General features: G+C 39.7%; 1 protein-coding gene across 24 annotated transcripts in view; it reads right to left on the reverse strand.

Moving 5' to 3' along the window:
* TCF4 (transcription factor 4) overlaps positions 1-20,083 on the reverse strand; it is a 339,804-nt gene extending 319,721 nt beyond the window's left edge. For 5 of the 24 annotated variants that reach the window (XM_081097259.1, XM_081097249.1, XM_081097257.1 and 2 more), the window contains exons 1-2: positions 19,513-20,002; positions 15,502-15,574 (exon numbers count right to left, since the gene is read on the reverse strand). In XM_081097259.1, the coding sequence (XP_080953385.1) occupies positions 15,502-15,574 (73 nt within the window). In that variant the 5' untranslated portion in view covers positions 19,513-20,002. Of the gene's footprint in view, positions 1-15,501; positions 15,575-15,943; positions 16,157-16,255; positions 16,452-17,277; positions 17,370-18,273; positions 18,868-19,512 lie in introns of those variants that run through there. The other 19 variants (XM_081097252.1, XM_081097277.1, XM_081097265.1 and 16 more) reach the window with 12 other exon arrangements.
* Positions 20,084-20,684: the final 601 nt, after the last annotated feature.

A 20,684-nucleotide genomic window follows, 5' to 3' on the forward strand; every position in this document is an offset into this window, starting at 1 on the left:
GAAAAAGAAGGACTTTGTCTACCAGATATCAAAAGTAGTAGCCCGCCTTGTGGCATGGCTCAGTGGTTGAGCACTGACCCATGAACCAGGATGTCAGGGTTCGATTCCCGGTCAGGGCACATGCCCAGGTTTCGGGCTCGATCCCCAGTGTGGGGCGTGCAGGAGTAGTCAAACTGACCATCAGATTAGAATGAAAGATCTCAGAATGAAAGACCCTTACAAATATGGAAATGTATACTATTACAGAAGTAGCATCGTCAATGCCTGCGAAAAGGATAGACTTTTCAGTACATGACTATAAAACAAATGGGCATCAAAACATTTCTGGAAACGGAGAATTAGACCTCTTCTCACTCTACAAAATCAGTCCCAACTGTATTAAAAACTTAAATGTAGAAATCAAAACTATGAAATCCTTTTTAGAAGAAGCATACAAGAGAAAATCTTTATGACCTGGGCATAAAGATGGATTTTCCAACTATGACACAAAACTGGCAAAGGAAAAGGAGGGTACAAAGACAGGTCATAAAATAACATGGCAGAAAGACTCATTACCCAAAAATATATCAAGAACACCTAGAAATCAATAAGAAAAAACAACAACTCAATAGAAATTGAGAGGGAGGGAAGAGTCCACAGAAGAACAGAGGATAAATAAACACATAAAGAGATGTTTCACCAGGGAAATGCAAATTACCACCACAGCCAAATATATTTTAATCTTATACCAACTAGATTGATACAAATTAAAAAATTTAATAACATCAAAGGTGGACAACTATATGCATCAATAGTAATCTTTTATGCTGCCCATGGGAGTGTAACTTGGTAACAAACTTTGAAAAACAATTTGGCACTATCTTGTCATGTTGAACATTCACATAACTCTACATTTTACTCACAGATATATATGCTACAAATATCAACAAGTGTGCATCAAGCGATATTCAAGGAAAAAAAATGGGAATCAATTCAAAGGTTTACTAACTGGAAAATGCATTGATAAATTGAGGCATATTCACCAGTAATAAAAATAAACTAAGGCCACATTCAACAAGAAATCTTAAACATATGATACTGAGTGAAAAAAAAAAAATAGGTAGCACAGGCAATACAAGAAAGATACCATTTTTATGATCTCCCATCAAGTAAAACCAGACAACATATTGTTTAAGGATGCATATACATGTTATACAAAGACTTTAAACAATTGAATATTTACCTCTGGCAGGGAAGACAGGGGAAGTGGATAAGGAAAGACCCCACAAGGAGAGTCAAAGGCTCTGATATTGCTCTAGTTCTCGCGTTGTCTAGTAGGTCCATGCATCTTCACTCCTTTTTTAAGCTCCGTAATTTATATATGTTACATGGAAAATTTTATAGGTGTCAAACAATACAAGGTAAAATGTGCTTTGAAATATTTGGCAGGTTATTCTTAAAATATAAAGAATATGGGATAAAGGGATTCAGAGACACAGCCAGTATCAACAACAATTAATAAAACTCTTGCTATGAAGGAGGGCAACAAAGAGGACTGTGATCAGAGGGGAAACCAATTTGGAGCAAGAGTTTTTGTTTGATTGGTTACTTTTTTTGTGTGGTGTTTTGTTTTTTCTTAATTGTGAAATGTTTCAAGCATAGAATTGTCAACCATTCTCCTTTTTCCCCAAAAAAGATAAAGCATTGCAGATACTGTTGAAACACTGTGTGCCTCCGCACCCCAAAAGGAAAGTAATTGCATTTCATTTTATTTTTTAACTCAGAGTTGCTAATGCATGCCTAGATGCTGCAGGAATTCTCCAGGAGGCAGGAACACGTGTGAATGCTGTCCACTTGCATCAGTATTACCCTGCTAATTCACCAGCAGCAAGGCCAATGGTTTAGGAAGCTCTCTGCTCAGTGCAGATGGTCCCACGCCTCTCCTTTCAGCGCCCTTCTAATGAAGAACACACAGAACTCTAGGGTCCTGGAGCCATGAAGTACTAACTGGTATAAATATCAGGATCCAACCCCTACCACAGCATCCCTCCAATGCTCTAACTCAGCGATTTTCAACGAGTGTGCCGCAAGAATTTTTAAAACATGCAATACTTGACCATTGAGTCAGGGACACTGACCTCTTTTCCCTTCGATTGTCAGATAAAATCATGACAACAGCCAACACAACAATAGCCATCCAGTGTGAAGGAATCAAAATTATACCTATCTTTTTTTGTCAGATTGGCAAAATATATAATATATATTTTGGTGTGCCACAGAATTTTAGTAACTAGTTTATGTGTGCTACGAAATGAAATAGGTTGAAAATCACTGCTCTAACTAGCTGGCCTATGCACAGATGAGATAGACAGATGAAAGAGGGACAGGGACAGGGACGGGGACGGGGACAGGGACAGTGATATGGATAGGGACAGGGACAGGGATAGGGACAGGGACAGAGACAGGGACAGGGAAAGGGGTGGGGACAGGGACAGGAACAGGGACTGGGACAGGGACAGGGACAGGGACAGGGATAGGGATAGATAGAAAATATAAAACAATACATTTTCTTCAACTTGAACAGTAAATAACCAAAGGATGGAAATATTTTTCCTAACTAAAATGAACTAACACACATACTGGTTTGAGAGGTGACTCTCAATAGTAACCAATAAGATCAATGAAAAAATGGAGCTGGGGGGAGGTATAAAAAGAATAACATGGTCAGAATGAAAGAGGGAGGCCATCATTAGAAAGGAGGCAGTATATTAGCTGTGATGTGTACATATGGGAAGCTTCACTTTGTTCCTAATCAAAAGTTAACAGATAATTTTCCCTCCTGGAATACCTCAAAAAAATACAATCAAATAATAGTTTTTTATCTCAAACTATCATACGAATCAAACCACCCTCCTAAAGTTCACCAGCAAAGCAGCTCAGCAACTTGTTGTGGGTGTGCCATCTGATAAGGGACTACAAGCTTTCAATGAACATAAGCTACAGGCAGCCGAAATGATGCATTATCACTGAAGACCATGAAATAAGAAAGAAAAGTTCTCTTTCCCTTGGTCTCCCACTTCCACCTCTGCACCCTCTCACAACAGATTTGCATAAATCAAACCTACCACTTCTCTCAGAAAATAAAAAGCACTTCTATGGTGCTTGGTTGCTAAACAGGCAGTGGATATCACATGGTAGCTGAGTGAGGTCTCAGTTACTGTTATAAGGTATAACGTATGATAAATGTGAAAGTATTAAAGTTATAGGAAGCTGCACAAAATAAAACAAGTGCCCACGATAAATGTTCCCCAGTGGACTAAAGTTATAGGTTTCAAATAGAGTCTGTAGTTCATTCTCCAATTTCACCACCCACACTGTAGGACCAGCAACCCCATCTCTCACCTGGATTTGTGCAGAAGCCTCATAACTGGTTTGGGCCACCCACCCCTACTTCCCTTGAGGCCTGGCTTCCAGGCTGCAGCCAGCGTTCCCAAGCACAATCTCATGGGCAGTGCACTGCAAAGACTCCCCATTGCTCAGCCTTGCATGACATGGCCCCTACTCTCCTCCCAGTCTCAGCTCAAACCATGCTGGAGCCCCTTCCCAACCATGACCTTCTCTCTCTTAGTGGAACCCATGCCTCCAGCCACTTCACTCCCCCTGCCCCCATCTGCCAGACATCATTCTGAGTGTACAAGTCCCAGGAAAGCCTCTCCTGACTGCTGGGCTTGGTCAGATATCCCTACTCCTAACGCATCTAATGCCACACACCTTTCAAGTGCAGAAGTTGACATTTCTTTGGTTGAAGATTCGGTTAGTGTCTGTCTCCTACATTTAATCCATACAGGAACACAAGTGTCCTGCTCATCATTTTATTTTCAGCTCCTAACATGGTCCTGACACATGGTAGAGGCTCAATAAATAATCAATTTTAAAAGTAAATACTTTTTCTGTGTATATATTTAAAAAAAAATAAATATAAAAACTTCAAGTGTGGGAATAAAAACGTTAGGCATGCAATTGTGGGTAAAAGCAAGTTTACAGTTGTTCCTATGGATAATAATGCAATAAATAATAATACAAGAATAAACTGTTTCACATACTCATGGCTGTAAACCTACTTTTACCCACTCCTGTATGTATCTAGTGCTCCTGAAGTATATGAATGCTATCTATAAGTACAAAATTTTAATTTCTGCTCCAGAAGGACCAATAGAACATAGTTGTCATGCCTCCCAAAGAATCTCTGATTGTACATTCGTAACAATACTCTTCCAGGTCTAACTTCTATAACCCTTAGAATCCATTCTCCTTCCTTAATTATACTCATGTAGAAGCACACAAGTACACAGATTTTAAGATTTCTGTTCCTGAAGTCTGCACTTAATTATATTTGAAATGTATTTTTTAAAGAAATCTAACTCTATATTTCCACATCACTAACTAAAATACTTTCCTATTGAATCACTGTAGGACTTTTACCTAACAACAGCAACATCGTGCTCCATTACAATGGTGAAGTTGAAATCTTTTCTTTATATCATAACTAGAGGCCCAGTGGGGAGTGGGGGGAGTCTCCTCAGCCCGGACTGCGCCCTCTCGCAGTCCAGGACCCCGGGGGGAGCAGGCCTAAGCCATCAGTCAGACATCCTTAGCACTGCCGCAGAGGCTGGAGAGGCTCCCAGCACTGCCGCTGAGCTGGCCAGCCATGAGCCGGCTTCTGGTTGAGCAGCACTCCCCCTGTGGAAGTACACTGACCACCAGGGGGCAGCTCCTGCATTGAGCATCTGCCCCCCGGTGGTCAGTGCACGTCATAGCGACCAGTCATCCCAGTTGTTCCGCTGTTAGGGTCAATTTGCATATTACCCTTTTATTATATAGGATTGCATCACAAATAGGAAAAAGATATATAATACCATCAAGCCTAAGCGACCCTTCGGACCAGTCAACTGAACGACCGGTTGACCGGTCACTATGACAATGCACTGTGCACTGACCACCAGGGGGCAGACGCTCAATGCAGGAGCTGCCCCCTGGTGGTCAGTGCATGCCCACAGCCAAGCTCCCGCAGTCCCTCCCCACCGCCGGCTGGGTGGTCAGTGCACTCCCACGGCCAATCTCCCGTGGCCGGCCAACCTCCCACTGTCCCTCCCCCCAGCAGGCCGGTCCCGATTGGTCCCAATCAACCAGCCAGGCTGAGGGACACCACCCGCACACGAATTCGTGCACTGGGCCTCTAGTTGTTAATAAGTCCACTGTTACTCCAGTGAAGTATATGCACACTGGAAAAAAAAGAATAAGATGATATGCATTCATCCCTTTCACTTTTCTGAAAATTTCAACATCCTCTAAATAACCAGGCCTTAAACAACAATGAAATTTTTAAAGTAAAATTAATTGAAGTAATTATGAAATAGTCTCACCTTGTCTGAAATATTTCTCACCTACCAAAACCAAAAAGGAATAAAGTGTAGAATTCCTGAAGGAGAGGAGCAGTGCAAAGGTACAACCATGTAAAAGAAACATAGTTATACATGGGCTGAAAAGATAAACTGAAGAATAAGAAGAGGTGAAGAAAATCAGGGGAAAATTAGGGAACAAAAAAAATAATAACCTTGTGGCTAAAAGCAACTAGATGAAGAATCAGAGTGCCCACAAGAGAACAGAAAAGCATTCAATGGTTTGGGACACCAGGCAGCAGACACTGGTATTCAAGAATGCAAACAACAAACAATTATTATTGAACAAGAATTGAAATTGATATTGTTTGGTCTTTCTTTTCAAAATTACAAAATTAAATTATGTATAAAATTGTATATTAAATCTTGTAATACTGCCACTTGATGATAAATTTGTTTTTTTCGGAGTTTAAAAAATTCTGAGTTGCAAAATATCCAAATATAAGTCCCTTATTTCTGAAAGTGAAAAAAAAGTTTTGGGAATACACAGGTTTGTAACTGACATTTTTTAAAAATAGGTCTAAAATATTCTTTGTCATAAAAATTTTGTTTATACTCTGAAGCAAGCACAAACATTCACTAATAAATTCTTCCTAAGCCAATTTCGCCCATCAGTTGCATTTCTGGCATCCTGTGGAAACTGGGACTATGTGCTACTCTACGTGGAGGTCACAGAGAGAAAGGCATCTTAATTTGAATTCACCAATACCTGAGGAGAAAATGGTATTATATATCTTTTTCCTCTTTGTAATGTAACTATGATAGATTTTACCCAAAGGTATATCTGACCTCTTCATAACGTTTTTACAAACATTATGAAGTTTTGGCTAAGATCACAATATCTTTCAAAATGTTTTCTAAATGCTTCTCTGAAAGTATTACCTGGAAATAATAACTATCACATTTCCCTGCAAGCTTTTGATCAAAAGATGTGGCATTGGTAATGTTGATGGCAGCAATAATAAAAATTATAAAGATGAATATTTTTGCAAACTGAAAATATTTTTAAATATACTATAAAACCCCTCTTGAAGTTCATTGAAGAGTTTCAAACTTTTTTCCGTTTTAAAATACAGGCTTTGAGAGTCTATCACTTTGTCAATATCAAATAGCTACTTAGCAATAAACAATGCAAAAGAATCTAGATTTCCAGATCTCAGTTAAATAATTTTCTTCAAGGTAGCTATTGCTGTCAATCAAATAAATTTCCATTGCTGAAGGATATAATAGGAAGAGTTTGAAACTGGGAACATAAAAACTTCAATATTCATCCTGATACTACTATTAAAAACATATATTTTTGGATGGAACTGAATTATAAACGCTAACATCCCCCCCCCCACCCCCCGAAAAGTCCCAAAATCGGAAAAGAAAAAAAAAAAGCATCCAAGACAGAGATGTTTTCCTGGAAGTCACTGCAGACTCCTGGACCAGAGTTGATGTCACCGCAGAGCTGTGGAGCCTCCTCCTCTGTGCCTGCTTCACAGTGATCTTGACCCCAAGCACTCTGTCCCAATACCCCCAGGTCAAAATCCCAGGCCTCCTCTTCAGGGATCAGTATCAGTTGTCCACAAGGCTTTCACTATTAATTTCCCTCAGCAAGAAAACAGTTTTTACTTATCTAAAATCCCACAACATGAATGACACTTGTCTTCTGGACACTGAGTATTAATTATAAATGTGGTTTTCTATTTTTCCTGTCAGAATATATGCCCTCTTGGGGCAGAGCCTATCTCCCACAAAGCCCTCTATGTGGTATAGTTGCTAATACAGCGATCTGAACACAGCATATACTGAAAATATATGGTGTCCCCAAAACATGTATACACACACTTAGAATAATTATAAAATCAGTGTTTATTAAAATACATTTCATTTTCAAAATTGAGCTATCAGCTGTTAAAGTATGTATACATTTTTTGGGACACCCTATACATATTAAATGCACCCTCAGTAAGAATGACTATAGGTAACCAGCTAGGTAGATAAAGTAACCCATGTCCATTGCCTACATATTAAAACCCGAGGGGCAAAACTGAACCTATGCCAGAAATCTCCAGGTGGTGATATAAATAAATATACCTTTCTAAACTATTATCAAGTTTTACTAATCTTAAGTGGATATAAGAGTAATGACTGACAAGATATGCCAAATTTGCATGTTTTTCCTGTCTTGCACTTCAGCATATTACACAATATCCAACCTAGTGTCCACAACTATCATTTCAACATCCTCCTTCACTAAAGCTCTTTTCCCAGTTTAGCAGTCTCTAAATATCTTATATTTAAGACTTAACTTGAGAAATCTGAAATTAAATCCTTCCATTTAGATGCCTTGCAATTCAGCTAAGTACCCCAAAAGGGAATGTTTAAATTAATGGAAGATTAAAGCAAGGAAGAACATTCTAAAAGGTATTCCGTAATGGGGCTTTGTCACCACCTTCTCTGTTTTATTGGAAAAATAGTCTTTTCCCAGGGGGGCTAACAGTTTATATGGCAAGCATTGGTCCAGTTTAACTATTTGAAGTTAAAAATGTCAGAGCAGAAGAAAAGTTTGTAATGGAAACGCTGACATGCCATGAAGTAAAGAAGCACAGGCAGGTGCTCCTGGAACCCAGGGTCATAATTCAATCAAGCTGTATTTTGACGTCATCTGTTACAGAAAAAGCCAAATGGTTTATGAACAGCACCAGAACCCCCGAGATTAAATTACAGCCCTGATATTTAATCATGAGTCTTACTGTGTTATTTCTAATAACACAATACATTTTAACAGTTACTCGTCAACTGCCTTAGCCAAATTAGAACACGTGATGACAAGTGAGCCGGATTACGATGTCCATCTCTCACAGCCTGAATTTTTATTATTTTTTCAGAAATGGTAGATTATACAAGTTTTCCTCTTCTTAAGAAATATACAGTTGGTACCAACGGATTGAGTCCAAACCTTAATTAAAAGCAGCGTGGGGCCCCTAACCAGTGGGTCAGGACATCTGTATTTGTGTTCTTTTATGGCCAAATAACCAACTGTATGATCTGGACAAAAGACATGTAGCCCTCCCAAACCTTGTCTCCTGTAATAACAGAGCATCTCAAAGTCTCCTGTAAATCTAAAGTTTTATAAATTATTTAAATGGAAAAAAAACACAATATTATGTAGTTTTTTTGGGATTCCCTGAGTATCCAAATGCAAAATTTTATAGCTGAAAAGATGACATTTTAATTCAATTAAAATCACTGATCAAAGAGACATTCTAGTACATGTGGAATTGTAAGCTAAACTTTTTAGCGGCAATATCAGCATCAGCAAATAAAACGGGTCTTTAAAAAGTAATGTACACATACTGTTGAATGTGTGAAAGGTTGTTTGCAAAACAAATCAATACAGGCACATCCAACAATGAGTTGCAGTTAATAAACTACATATAGTAATTACCACCAATGGCAGTCTAGAAAGTCATTCATTAAATGTTAATTGTCACACAAAAGTACAAAAGCATCCACTTGAACAATAGTGTAGCTGCACATTTAAGTAAAATACTTTCTTACAGCTCAGAAATTTATCCATATAAACTGATTTTAAACACACCTGGGTATTTGATATGCTGATTAATCGGGCCTTATTTATTTTTGAAATGAAAATAAACATGACAACCTCTTCAACACTTTTGTTATTCATATATGAGTCTTATATAAAATATAAATATTACTAACAGCAAAGTGCTACCAATCTTCTTTAAAGATTAAATTGCTACTTCTCTTATGTCTCTCTCATAAACATCAAGAGTCATATGGTTTAAAACTATACACCTGAAACTCCTGTGCATATTTTATTGCTGAGTCTAAGTGGGCACAGATTTTGAAAATGTATTATAAACTTGGTGGTCAATTTTAAAAATTTTATTCAGAGTAATAAGAAACCATAACAAAAGTAACCTTTAAAAAAAAAAAAAACCCTATTATGTACCTTACTTTCTCTAATACTTAGCACTATCTAATTAACTTGAAGGAACACCTGGTCATACAAAATAGCTCATAAAAAAAAAATAAGGAAAGAGGGAATTTTTTTCTGTTTCTACCTAGCTGAATTTCAATCTTATGTCTGTGCAAGTTCTGATTTACTGAATACATAGATATAAATTCTAAAGGTTTGCCCAAGAACATTTTGGTTCAAGACTTGTAAACTAAAGAACGTTTAAAACACACCATGTTCCTTATTAGGCAACTTAAGATCTGTTATCTTGGCTTATGGGAACTGATCTAAATAGCATCATAATACTAAACGTTGAAAATCACAGGCCTGGGGCCCCCCGGACTCAACTCTGTGCCTTGGACGAGGTTGCAAACTTCCAATATAAAATATAGTTTACCATTAGGAGGAAATGTTTGATCTGTAAAGCTTACAAAATTACTTTGTTTATCATAGCAGATGAAAGCAAAAAGAAATAATTTTAAGCTCAAAACAAAACTGTTTATATGACAGTCTTTACTGCTTCATGATTCTAAGCATTTAAGACAGATTCGAGCAATTAACAGCATAAACTTTCATTACATAGTTCTATTATATATGTTTATGTGACTTAGCTGCTCATCTGTTATTTAAGTGATTTCCTCATTACAATAGTAGGGTAAAGATAATTTGCTGATGCTGTCAAAAATGTTAAGCATTTCAGTCTCAACAGATCTTGGATCCCCACGTTTGTTTAATGCACTTTATTTACTTAAGTCATGTCAAATAGAGTATTGCTTCTTCCTTCTGAATTTAGAAAATGCAACATTTTAAGCATGTGTCTGATAAAAGAATATCAAAACTTCCATACTGCTTATTTTAGAGATGCTGATAGAATTTAGGATTATTGTTCTTAGATATTACGTTCCAAAGATCTAACAATGAACTGCAAAAGTTCTTTTACAGTGAAAGGCAAAAAAAGCCTTTATTTCTTTAGATATTAACAGAGCAGGCTTCATTACCTCAACTTTCAGTACATAAAAATAAATGAAAACAAAATATTTTCACTGGCACCTATGGAGACTGTCAGTTGAATGAAAGCACAACTTTGAAAATATCTACTATATTTTCCTTGTAATAATAACAATAGTAATAACAACAATAGTGAGACATACAAAGACACAGTGAAATCCAACATCAATTAGAAGGCTAGCTCTTATTTGGATACTAATGCAGGAAAAGTAATGGGCCTGAGTTTATATCATTTCTTAAATATGTTTTTTAAAATGCTTATCTACTCTAGCCTGGCTGGTGGCTCAGTTGTTTGGAACATCATCCCCTACACCAAAAGGTTACGGATTCAATTCATGGTCAGGGCATATACCTAGGTTGTAGGTTTGATCCCTGGTAGGGGATCATAGGGAGGCAGCCGTTCGATGTTTCTCTCTCACATTGATTTCTCTCTGTCTGTCTGTCTGTCTCTCTTTCCTTCTCTCTCTCTCACCCTTCATCTCTCTCTAAAAATCAATAAACATATCATCGGGTGAGGCCAAGCCTCAATAATGCATTATTATCCCTATATAATCTTGAAAAAGTAAGCTATATCTAACTTTTTTTGTCAGTGTATGCATGTGTGAAAAGGATATTGAGCTGGGCAAACCTGGGTTTTAAACCTAATTCATTATAGGCTGCCTTGAGAGCAAGTTGTCTAACATCTTTGAATCTCAGTTTCCTCATCTATGAAACGAGCATTGTAATCTTTGCATCTCACTTAGTTCTTGTGAGAATTTTAAAAATACAATACCTATAAGGCACACAGCATACCTCCTGGCATATTAAGAAGCACTTTAATTTTGTCAGTTTTGTACCACTCCACACCCTACTTTTCAATGTAACATCTTGCAAATAGTCCCAGGGGAGTTTGGGCTAAAGAGAATGATCAATACCCAAAATTCAGTTCCAAACCTTAGAAAGTATTCAAAGGACTCATGCACATGCTGAAGCATTTGTCTGCACAAATATCAGCACATAAATCCTAATACTCTATTATGCAACACAAATTACAGCAAAACACAGTAGTGAAACCAATGCTATTCCAATGAAGGATTTGCAGAGCCATAGAGAATTAGCAAATCAAAATGTGTCCTCTTAGAACAGCAAATAAAGGCACAGAAATTCCTTAACTTGAGCATCAGTTTTCTTTGGTTGTATAAAGCTAAGCAGTTTGTATCTCCTATAGCCCGTGATTCTAACATAATGGGTTTAATACCACTTTACTTATTAACCTAGTATTATTCTGCTCTTTACAAAAAAAGAACATGCAACCATTCTGACTTGCACTGTAATAGTAAGGTTGTTTTAAAACACACACACACACACACACACACACACACACACACACTTAACTCTACTCAACAAACACTTTTAAGGGGAGGCCAGTGTTTCTTCATGCCATAACCTTGAATTCAAACTAGTGGAAATCAATTCAGGATGCTGACCATTGAATTTTCTCTGTGGTACAGTACTACCCCCTGGATTCGTTTTTTCCTCCCTGAATTCACTAAATTGATGGTTTGTTTTGGTGTCATGTGGATAAAGGCTAACTAACTTGTATGAATATCAAGAAATGTTTTTCCTCTTTAAAAAATGCCATGCCAGAGATGTGGTGTATTTTACTACTGCTCTTAATTGTCCAAACACCCATTGATTTGGCAATCTTTAACAAATGCTGAACACCTAAGCAAAGCTAAACAGTTACAGGAGAAAAAGCTCAACTTTTAAACTGAGGGAGGAAGATGTAGTATCCATCACAGACTAACTGTAAATACATGTAACAGATGTGACTAGGGTTGTTCTGGAGTATAGATAATCCTAATGGCCCAACTTTAAAACTACTTTTTAAAAAGATCCTAAAGCTAGCATGTTTATCTTTTGCTTATACAGGACTCAAAGTAACCAAATAAACAGTATCTTTGTTATATCAGAAAATTAAGCCCTTGTTAACCAATAAATTATAGACTCTAGGAGCATTTTTTTTTCTTTTGGTAACTTTGCCATCCTACGTTTTAATGAGAATAATTTTCCAATTATCCAGGCATGTGGATACTTTTAGTTTGTTTTAAGATCAATGATATAACGGATATTAAATCTCTTTGTATAAGTTACCATATGGGTTACAACTATTTCTTAAAAATAATTCCAGAGACCACCAATCTCCCAGTTAAGGTCATCGTAGCTCTGAACTATCATGGCTGAATTGTTTTAGTGCTCTCTGCTGAACACCTGCAAACATCAAACAAAAACTGCTGGTCCTTTCCTGGGTTGACAAAAGCCTTTCATGTGAAAAATGCTCCCTGGGAATGTCAGGCTGTAGCTCAGGTTACATTCCATTCTCCCTAGCAGCCTCCCCATTTCTTAAGGTGGTAGGAAAACCATGTTTGTGAAATGAAAGATTAAAGGGAATATGGCCACACTTTATTTTCATTCTCACATTGCAAATCACGATGGAGCATCCTACATTAATGAAATCAAAAGCGACTGGGAACTTTAAGCATGAAATATGACCAAGACTCACTGAAAAGCTATAGCTGGTTTTTCAAATATGAACAGTTTGCTTATAGCTTGGATCGTTTTTTCCTGGACCCAAGTTGCAAAGCTACCCATGAAAGTGACATCTGAGATCACTCAGGACAATGGAAATGAACCTGAAATAAATTTAGAAAATTTTTCCTCTGTCCAAAGTTACCTCATTCATCCTTCCAGTTAAAGGCCAGTTTTCCTGATTTTTTAAATTCGTTATGCTTTAAAAAGACTTTATCTTTGTGGATAAATAATTTATCTTATTGAGTGGAAATATAAGCCATTTACTTCACTAATAGCCCTGTGTTCAAATATGCCTTGAATAGATGAGAAAAACCAACACTCCAATCTGTACCCCATATATTATAGTCACCATCGTACTGCACTGGATGAATACCTTGCATTTTCAATCCAGTACCCCAAACAAAAGAGCCACACATTTTTACCTTTACAAGTCAACATTTGGGCCAGAAAACTACACCTGTGGTACAATGTAACTTAAAGTTCAACACCTTGAAATAATCACAGCATCTTCATCAGAAATACCATAACATCACACTAAGGATGAAGTCTGTCTCAGTTCATGTATGCTCGTATGTATATGTGTACACACACACACACACACACACACACACACACACAGAGTTGTTTTAAGAACTGTGTAAGTTTAAATATATGATCACTTACCAAAATGTATTAATACATATTCATATTTGTCCAGCCTATACTCCCTATAAACACTTAAAATAAACATCATAGCAAGGACTCTATCTATATGTGAACTCAGAAATTTCATGCTTCTGATTCACCTCACTTTATGATGCCATACCTAAACTGACATAACTTAAGAAACCCCAAATGTGTCAATTTTCACAAAGTGCAAAAGAGTATTTTGCACTGACTTTGAAAGCAGCCTATCTCTGTACTTTTCTGACATAATCTACTTCTAGATTTAAAGTAAATACACATTTTCTTAAGTAATATGATCAAGAAAAGTATTGTCAGAGATAAAGTTAGCTACTGTTTGGAATGTCTAACATGAAAAATTAATTTGTCTAGAAGAGACACTTGTGTTCACCTTTACTTCAAAGTTGTATAAGGAATACAGAGATCTCCAAGATATAAGATTGAAACAAAAAAATTAAGTCCCATTAACACTCCTTTCTTTTCCCTCAGGTTCATTAGATTGCCAGCACTAGGCAATCAGCTCTCACAGGGTCAGGGCAGTAAAACACAAGCCTATGGAGAATAGTACTTTAATCAAAGTGGACCCAAAAAAACAAAAGATAAAATATAACTATAGGAGGCCTCTCATATTTTATAAATCAAGTTACAGAGTCTAAAATTCCCTTAGACTTATGAGTGCCAGAAGAAGGAGAAGTAGCTTACTTGGAAATGAGCAACTTGTAGAAGCCATTCATTTTATAAAAATATACCAATTACACAAATCACAAAGGTGAACAGATTTCTCATTGCTATGAAATTTAAGCGATGTGAAATTATATTCAATAGTTAACAGACAATTCCACTAGCATCTGAGCTAAAAAATGTCAACATTTACCAGCCTGACTTAAGAATAGCACTCTGTCTAATGTACTGTTATGTCCCACTGCCAGAACGAAAACACTGCAGCTGTTTCACCAGCAGAAATGGATTTAAGCGTTGAACCTAAAGAATAGCAGGCAACAATGTATGCCTCCTTTTGATATGAGAGTCAGTGGACAAAATAACAAATACATTTTAACTAAATATATTTTCAGTTTGCACTTTTAATAAGAGACCTTCAGAGAGTCCCCTATTAAAACTCCTCCTTAGATGCCAGATAATCAATGCGCACCCAGTTTCCTTTGTGAATAGCGCTAACGTCTTTTTTAAGCATCACCCAAAGACCTTTCAGTTTAGAAAATGTGAGGTTCTTCCCAATTGGCAACTTTAAATATAGCAAAAATTCATTGCACACATGATACATAGGGGAAAGAAACAGCTAAAGCATCAGAAAGGATATTTTAAATATAAATGAATTAATATTTAGCTCAGCTTAGCAAGAGGCTTTCTATTTACAGTTATGGTTTACTACACAGCATTCAGCTGCAAAATTACAGACTCATTCTTTAAAAGGGTTAATTATACATAGAACCTAATAAAATTGATATTATTTACAAGGGACTTTCCCTTTTTATGAAAGTTAGATTTTCCCCCTCTATTTCCAAATAGGGAACATTAATTTATTTCCCTCATTTTAACATTGGCCTTATCTTCACATGTTTGATTATAACTGTATTAGAAAATTGCTTTTAAATTAAGTAATGGAATTCTGAGACAGTTTCCTTGATTAAAAAAAAAGCCTAATTTTAATTTTGCAAAAGATGACATTTTGTGTAAGTTATACCACTGATGGATAATGAAATAACCATATCATTACAGGCTAAAATTTCAATGACTTTTTCAGAACACTTCAACAGAGCCAAAAATATACAATGAGTGAATAAACAGCAAAGAATATTTAACTACACACTAAGACAAGAATTTACATACTTGAGCCAGTAAAATGTCCACTCGCCAAAGAAGTTGGTCCATTTTTCCCACTGCTCACAGGAGGTGAAAACATCTAAAAGAAACAAAGAAATATTACTGTTGAAAAGAAGACATTTGCTCCTTCAGAGTTCATCAAAGATCTCTCATACTCTCACTATATAACTTAGAGTTTATGCTAAGGGCTCATCTTAGTAAAACACATCACCATCCAACTTAGAACTAAAGCAGGCACAACACTGGCAATCACCCCCTCCGGCCCCATTACCACTCCTTTCTTTTTCCTCAGGTTCACTAGATTGCCAGTACTAGGCAGTACTACCACATTTTAAACAAACACAGTCCCCATAATGTTATCAAGATTCAGTTTGGAGGGCAGCAGCCTCTCTAGAAAACACTAGTTTTACAAAGGAGAAGAAAAAAGTTGTTTGTTTTATATGAAAACCTTGGCCATAAACGTGGCAATGTCCATTTCCAGCCCGTATAGGATTTGCTTGTTATATGTGAACCCAAATAAAAATAAAAGTGCCACCTGCACTAAATTCTCATTTCATCTCTAACATGAGAGCAATTTGAAGTAAGACACCCTCTCTCTCTCTCTCTCTCTCTCTCTCTCTCTCTCTCTCTCTCACACACACACACACACACTCACACACTCACTCTCACTCTCTCTCTTTCACTCCCTCTTCTCTCCAGCATTTATTTCGACCCTAATTGGTTTCCCTCTTCTTCCACGTATCTAGTGGACAATGCGCACCTTCCCTGGGTCAGAGCCTGCAAAAAGCAAAGGAACGAATGGAGAAAGTGCAGCAAGCAGAAAGGGGGCTACGAAGCTGCTAGAGCTATGTTTCCTGGCAAAACTTCCGAAAGCCATTCCTCCGAAAGAAGGTCTAGAAGAGCAGCAGCACAGCAGCAGCAGCAGCAGGAGCAGGGGCAGCAGCGGCAGCAGGAGCAGCAGCAACATGAAAGAGCCCCACTTAGAAAGTGGTTTGGATTTTATTGATGTGTTTTGTGGATTCTTTTCATTTTGCTTTGCAAATGCATCTTACACCAAACTCATCTGCCACTGAAAATCAATTCCCCTGACATGAGTGAGGCTTGGTCTGGGAAAGGGAAGCAAAGGGATGGAGAAGGACCAAGTACAGCTATAAAACTCCACAAGTGTGTAAGTTCTTCTTTGTACTGATCTCATAACTATGACATGTATAAAAAACAGTATAAAGGGTTCTAAAGAATGTACGCTCAATATATACATGAGTATTCAGAATCCCAGGGGGAAAAAAGTAACTAGGTAACTACAGGTCCTGCTAATCCAAAGCATCATCAGTTTAAAACTTTAAGAGACAACGGGGTCTCCTATTTTCTCTTTTCCATTTCCAGGAAAAATAAGTAAATAAATAAAATGAGTAGTGCTCCAAGTATTAGTACTTCCAGGGTTCAGAGAAGGCCAAGTTTTAGGGGTGACTTGCCATTTTAGGGGTTTCTGTTTTTCCCTTCCATTGGGGTGAGATTCAATTATTCTAGGGGATTTGTGGGTATGGAATTCAAGGCAAGTTATTAGACTCTGGGAAAAAAAAAAAAAAAGCCTGAATCCTTCATCACACCCAAAAATTGTAGTTGAAACTTATCAAAAACACCTTCATTTTACTGAGGATTCAGCCAATTAAGAATTATTTCTGTCCTTTAGATGACTATTGGTTTCTAGCTCAGTGTTTGGGTTTTTTGTTTTGTTTTGTTTTGTTTTCACAGCTGTTGTTAGTTTCCACCGTTCTTTCTTACCGCACTGAAATCCAGTAAATCACTCAGCTCTTTGTCCGTCCCTAAGGCAGCCATTCGCTGTTGGTGATGCATTTTAGCAAAATCACACAAACCTAGAAACATGGAAATAACCGCAATCAGAAAATCCAGTCCCAATCCTTGGGAGAAAACACAATCGGATTTTTGGAGACTGGGGGGGTTGGGGGCGAGGATGTGGGGGCGGGTAGGACTAAGGTGGAAAGGAGGGAGGGATGGGAGAGTTGTTTTGTTTTGTTTTTTAAAGATGGAATAGGCAGCAATAGCAAAAAAAAAAAAAAAAAAAGCGATATTGATACTGTATCTCCAAAGAGACGATCAAAACTGGTAACATCCACTATAAAACCAAATCCGGGAAGTAAAAAAAAAAAAGAGCCGCTCTTCAGCGCATCATTTTATGCAACAGGAGGTAGAGCGAGAAATGAATGGATCATAGAGAAAAGAGAAACTACTGAGAGCGATCCGGTCTCAACTTTCCCCCCACCCTCCATCCCACCCCCTCGCACACACTCACACACACGCACGCACACACTCACACACACCACTCCCCCCCGCATTGCAAAGTAGCTATAAAGAAATTAAAGATGAGCGTCTCTGGAGTGAAAACACGTCCAAAGGGGGAGGGGTGACAGGGTCGGAGGAAGGGGGGGGGGGTGGCGAGCAGAGTGGAGGGTCGGGTCCTGTAATTGTCCAGCACCCTAATTTGTGAAAGAAAGGGTGGTAAAAAATTAAAGTCAGGCCCTTGGCAAAGTCCTCCGTCCCTCCGAACGGCAGGGCTGGGGAGGGGCGGCGGGGAGGGGGGCCGCGGCGAGGGGGAGGGAAGAGGCGCGGGAGGGGAAGGGGTGTCTCTGCTGGGAGCGCCGGGAGCCAGGAGCCCGCGGCACCGGAGGAGGCGCGGAGCCGCGTGCGGGGCCGCCCAGCCCGAGCCCCGCGCCTTCCCGGCGCAGCAGCCCCGCCGAGCCCGCCGGCGCCGGTACCTACCGCCCGCGCGCGAGAAGGGGCTCCCGGTGCAGCGCCGGCGCCGAGGCGGCGTTCATGTCTAACCACGGCCGCCGCCGCCGCCTTCCCCGCCGCTCCTGCTCCTGCCCCGCCGCCGCCGCCGCCGCCGCCACTACCGATCCGCAGACACACAGCCAAGATCCCTGACTCTTAACACCAACTCTCTTCTCCGGGGAGGGGAGGGGACGAGGGAAGGGGGGAGGGGGAACACGCCGAGGCGCACGGAATTGCAAGTTCAGCAAAGAAATGGGTGGGGGGGCTCCGGGGAGACGCGGCTCCCGCGGATCGGGCTGGTTGGGATGCACCCCCCCCCCACCCCCCGCTGGAAAAAGAAAAAAATCTCAACACCTCCCCCGCCTCGCGAAAAAACACAAACGAAAATCCATCGAGCACCTCATCGCCCCTCAGATCGTCAATTACAATCTGAAGGCTGAACAGTACGGGTTTTGCCCGCTTCTGCCCTCGGAGGCACTTTGAAATGTATTCGAGTTTACGTCTCCGCACTTCTTTCTTTCCCCGACTCCCGTCCCCTCTCACTCACACGTCTACACACGGCAAAGCAAGTTTACACTAGGCTGCAAATACACGTGATGCAAAAAGACTTGGCCAAGAGGAACGATATTTTTCTTTTCCATCTATAAACCGAGCCACCGTTTGCTGGGGAGATTCTCATTTCAGTAGTTTTGCGTTGGGGGCGAAGCCTTAATTGCATACTTTCTTTCCCCTCCCTTTTAAGTGACAAAATAGTATAGCTGCAAACTTTGCCAAAAAGGGAAAAAAAAAAAAAAAAGAGGCAATTTTTGAAGGGGGATGTTGTTTTGTTTTTACACTTGAGTTCCTAGGCACGCTAGGTCCCCGTACGTCAGCACTGTAAGTTTTTAATTTCAGCATTTACCATTACAGGCCCTGCATGCTCTTAAAACATACTTTTTTTACATCACTTCTTTAGGATAGAAATTAAGCTTCATAATTCTATCGGTTCAGAATTGCAAGCGTGCTTTATCCAGTATATGCAACATACGCAATTGTAACGTGTTAAAATACACATTCTGCAAAACCCTTTATTGCTATATGTGGGAATACATACACAACATGCACACATTTTTTTTTCCCATTGGCAATTATTTAATAGGTTCCTTTTGTTTTAATAAAACATTGGGATCGATATTTTAAAAATTAAATTCAACAACAGTTTACTCTGACAGCAAATTGTAACGTTACCTTAAATGGCCACAAATATGCTCACAATATTCCAAGGAAAGTGACTTTAAAAAGAGAAACAAAAATCTTCTGCAAGTACTTAGTATCTCACATGTGTGTCCCCCAAAAAAGTACTTTAACTGGCACTCAGTCCTGCTCCAGGGATATCCACAGAATACAAGACTATGCACCTGGCTGTGGTTTTTGCATTTTCCACCATAAAACTGCAACAAAATCCCCTCCCCCAAAAAAGAAATCATTAAAAAAAAAATCCAACAACTTTTTCTTATTGTTTACAAAAAAAATCAATACAGGATAGTTATCATTTTTCCTCAAACCAATCTTGGTGGTGGTGGGGTTTTTTCTCTTCTCCTCTCATCAAGTCTTAAACTTGTTCCAAGTTTAGAGGTGTCTCATCATCCTCCTCCTCCTCCTCATCACCATCACCATGGACTCCCCCGTGGAGTCACATTGATGATAATAGGTTCCCCTGAAAGATACATTGTAATCCATTCACATCCGGGCACTGCGGGCTTATAAAGAGAAGGCGCCGCGGCCGCGGCTGCTCCTCCAGACAATGACTCGGGAGGGCGGGGCGGGAGCGGGAGACCATCGAGAGGTAAACACCGCGCCTAGAGCGGCGCCCAAGATGGCGGCTCCTGCGGGCCACGCCTCCTCTCGAACCGGGGGGCGGGCGTCGCGCCGCGGGCCGAAATGCAAGGGCTCCCGAGGCCGGGGCCGTGAGCCGGCCCCGCGTCCCTCCGTACTTCTTCTTGGTCCCCTTCCCGGGCCTTCCGTTCACTCAGAAGTGGAGTTTCTAAATTAAGGACTGAAACCCAGACTTCCAAGGGAGTCAGCTCCCCTGGCTCACCCGGAGCTGGGCTCCACGGAGGCCGCGCCCGCCTCCCCGACGGGGACGCCTCCAGCCCGGTGCTCTGGCCACGTGAAACCCGACCTGACTTAGGGAGACCTGCGCGTCCTGGGAAAAGTCCCCTGAGCCACGCTTTAGCTCCTGGGCCTGAAGAGGCACGTGGGTCCTCGCCCCCTGCGCCACCCACACACCTCTCCCTCTGGGCCCCGGGGAAAGTGAGGACTTTGCAGGGCTCGGAAGCCTCCACTTGGGAAAGACCTTCATTTACTGCGTTGTGGACTCAGATTAAGTTTGTACCGGGAAGCAGTACTGAATCAACTTC

This window comes from Myotis nattereri (genome assembly GCF_964212035.1).
Source record: "Myotis nattereri genome assembly, chromosome: 8".
NCBI classification, from domain to species: domain Eukaryota; kingdom Metazoa; phylum Chordata; class Mammalia; order Chiroptera; family Vespertilionidae; genus Myotis; species Myotis nattereri.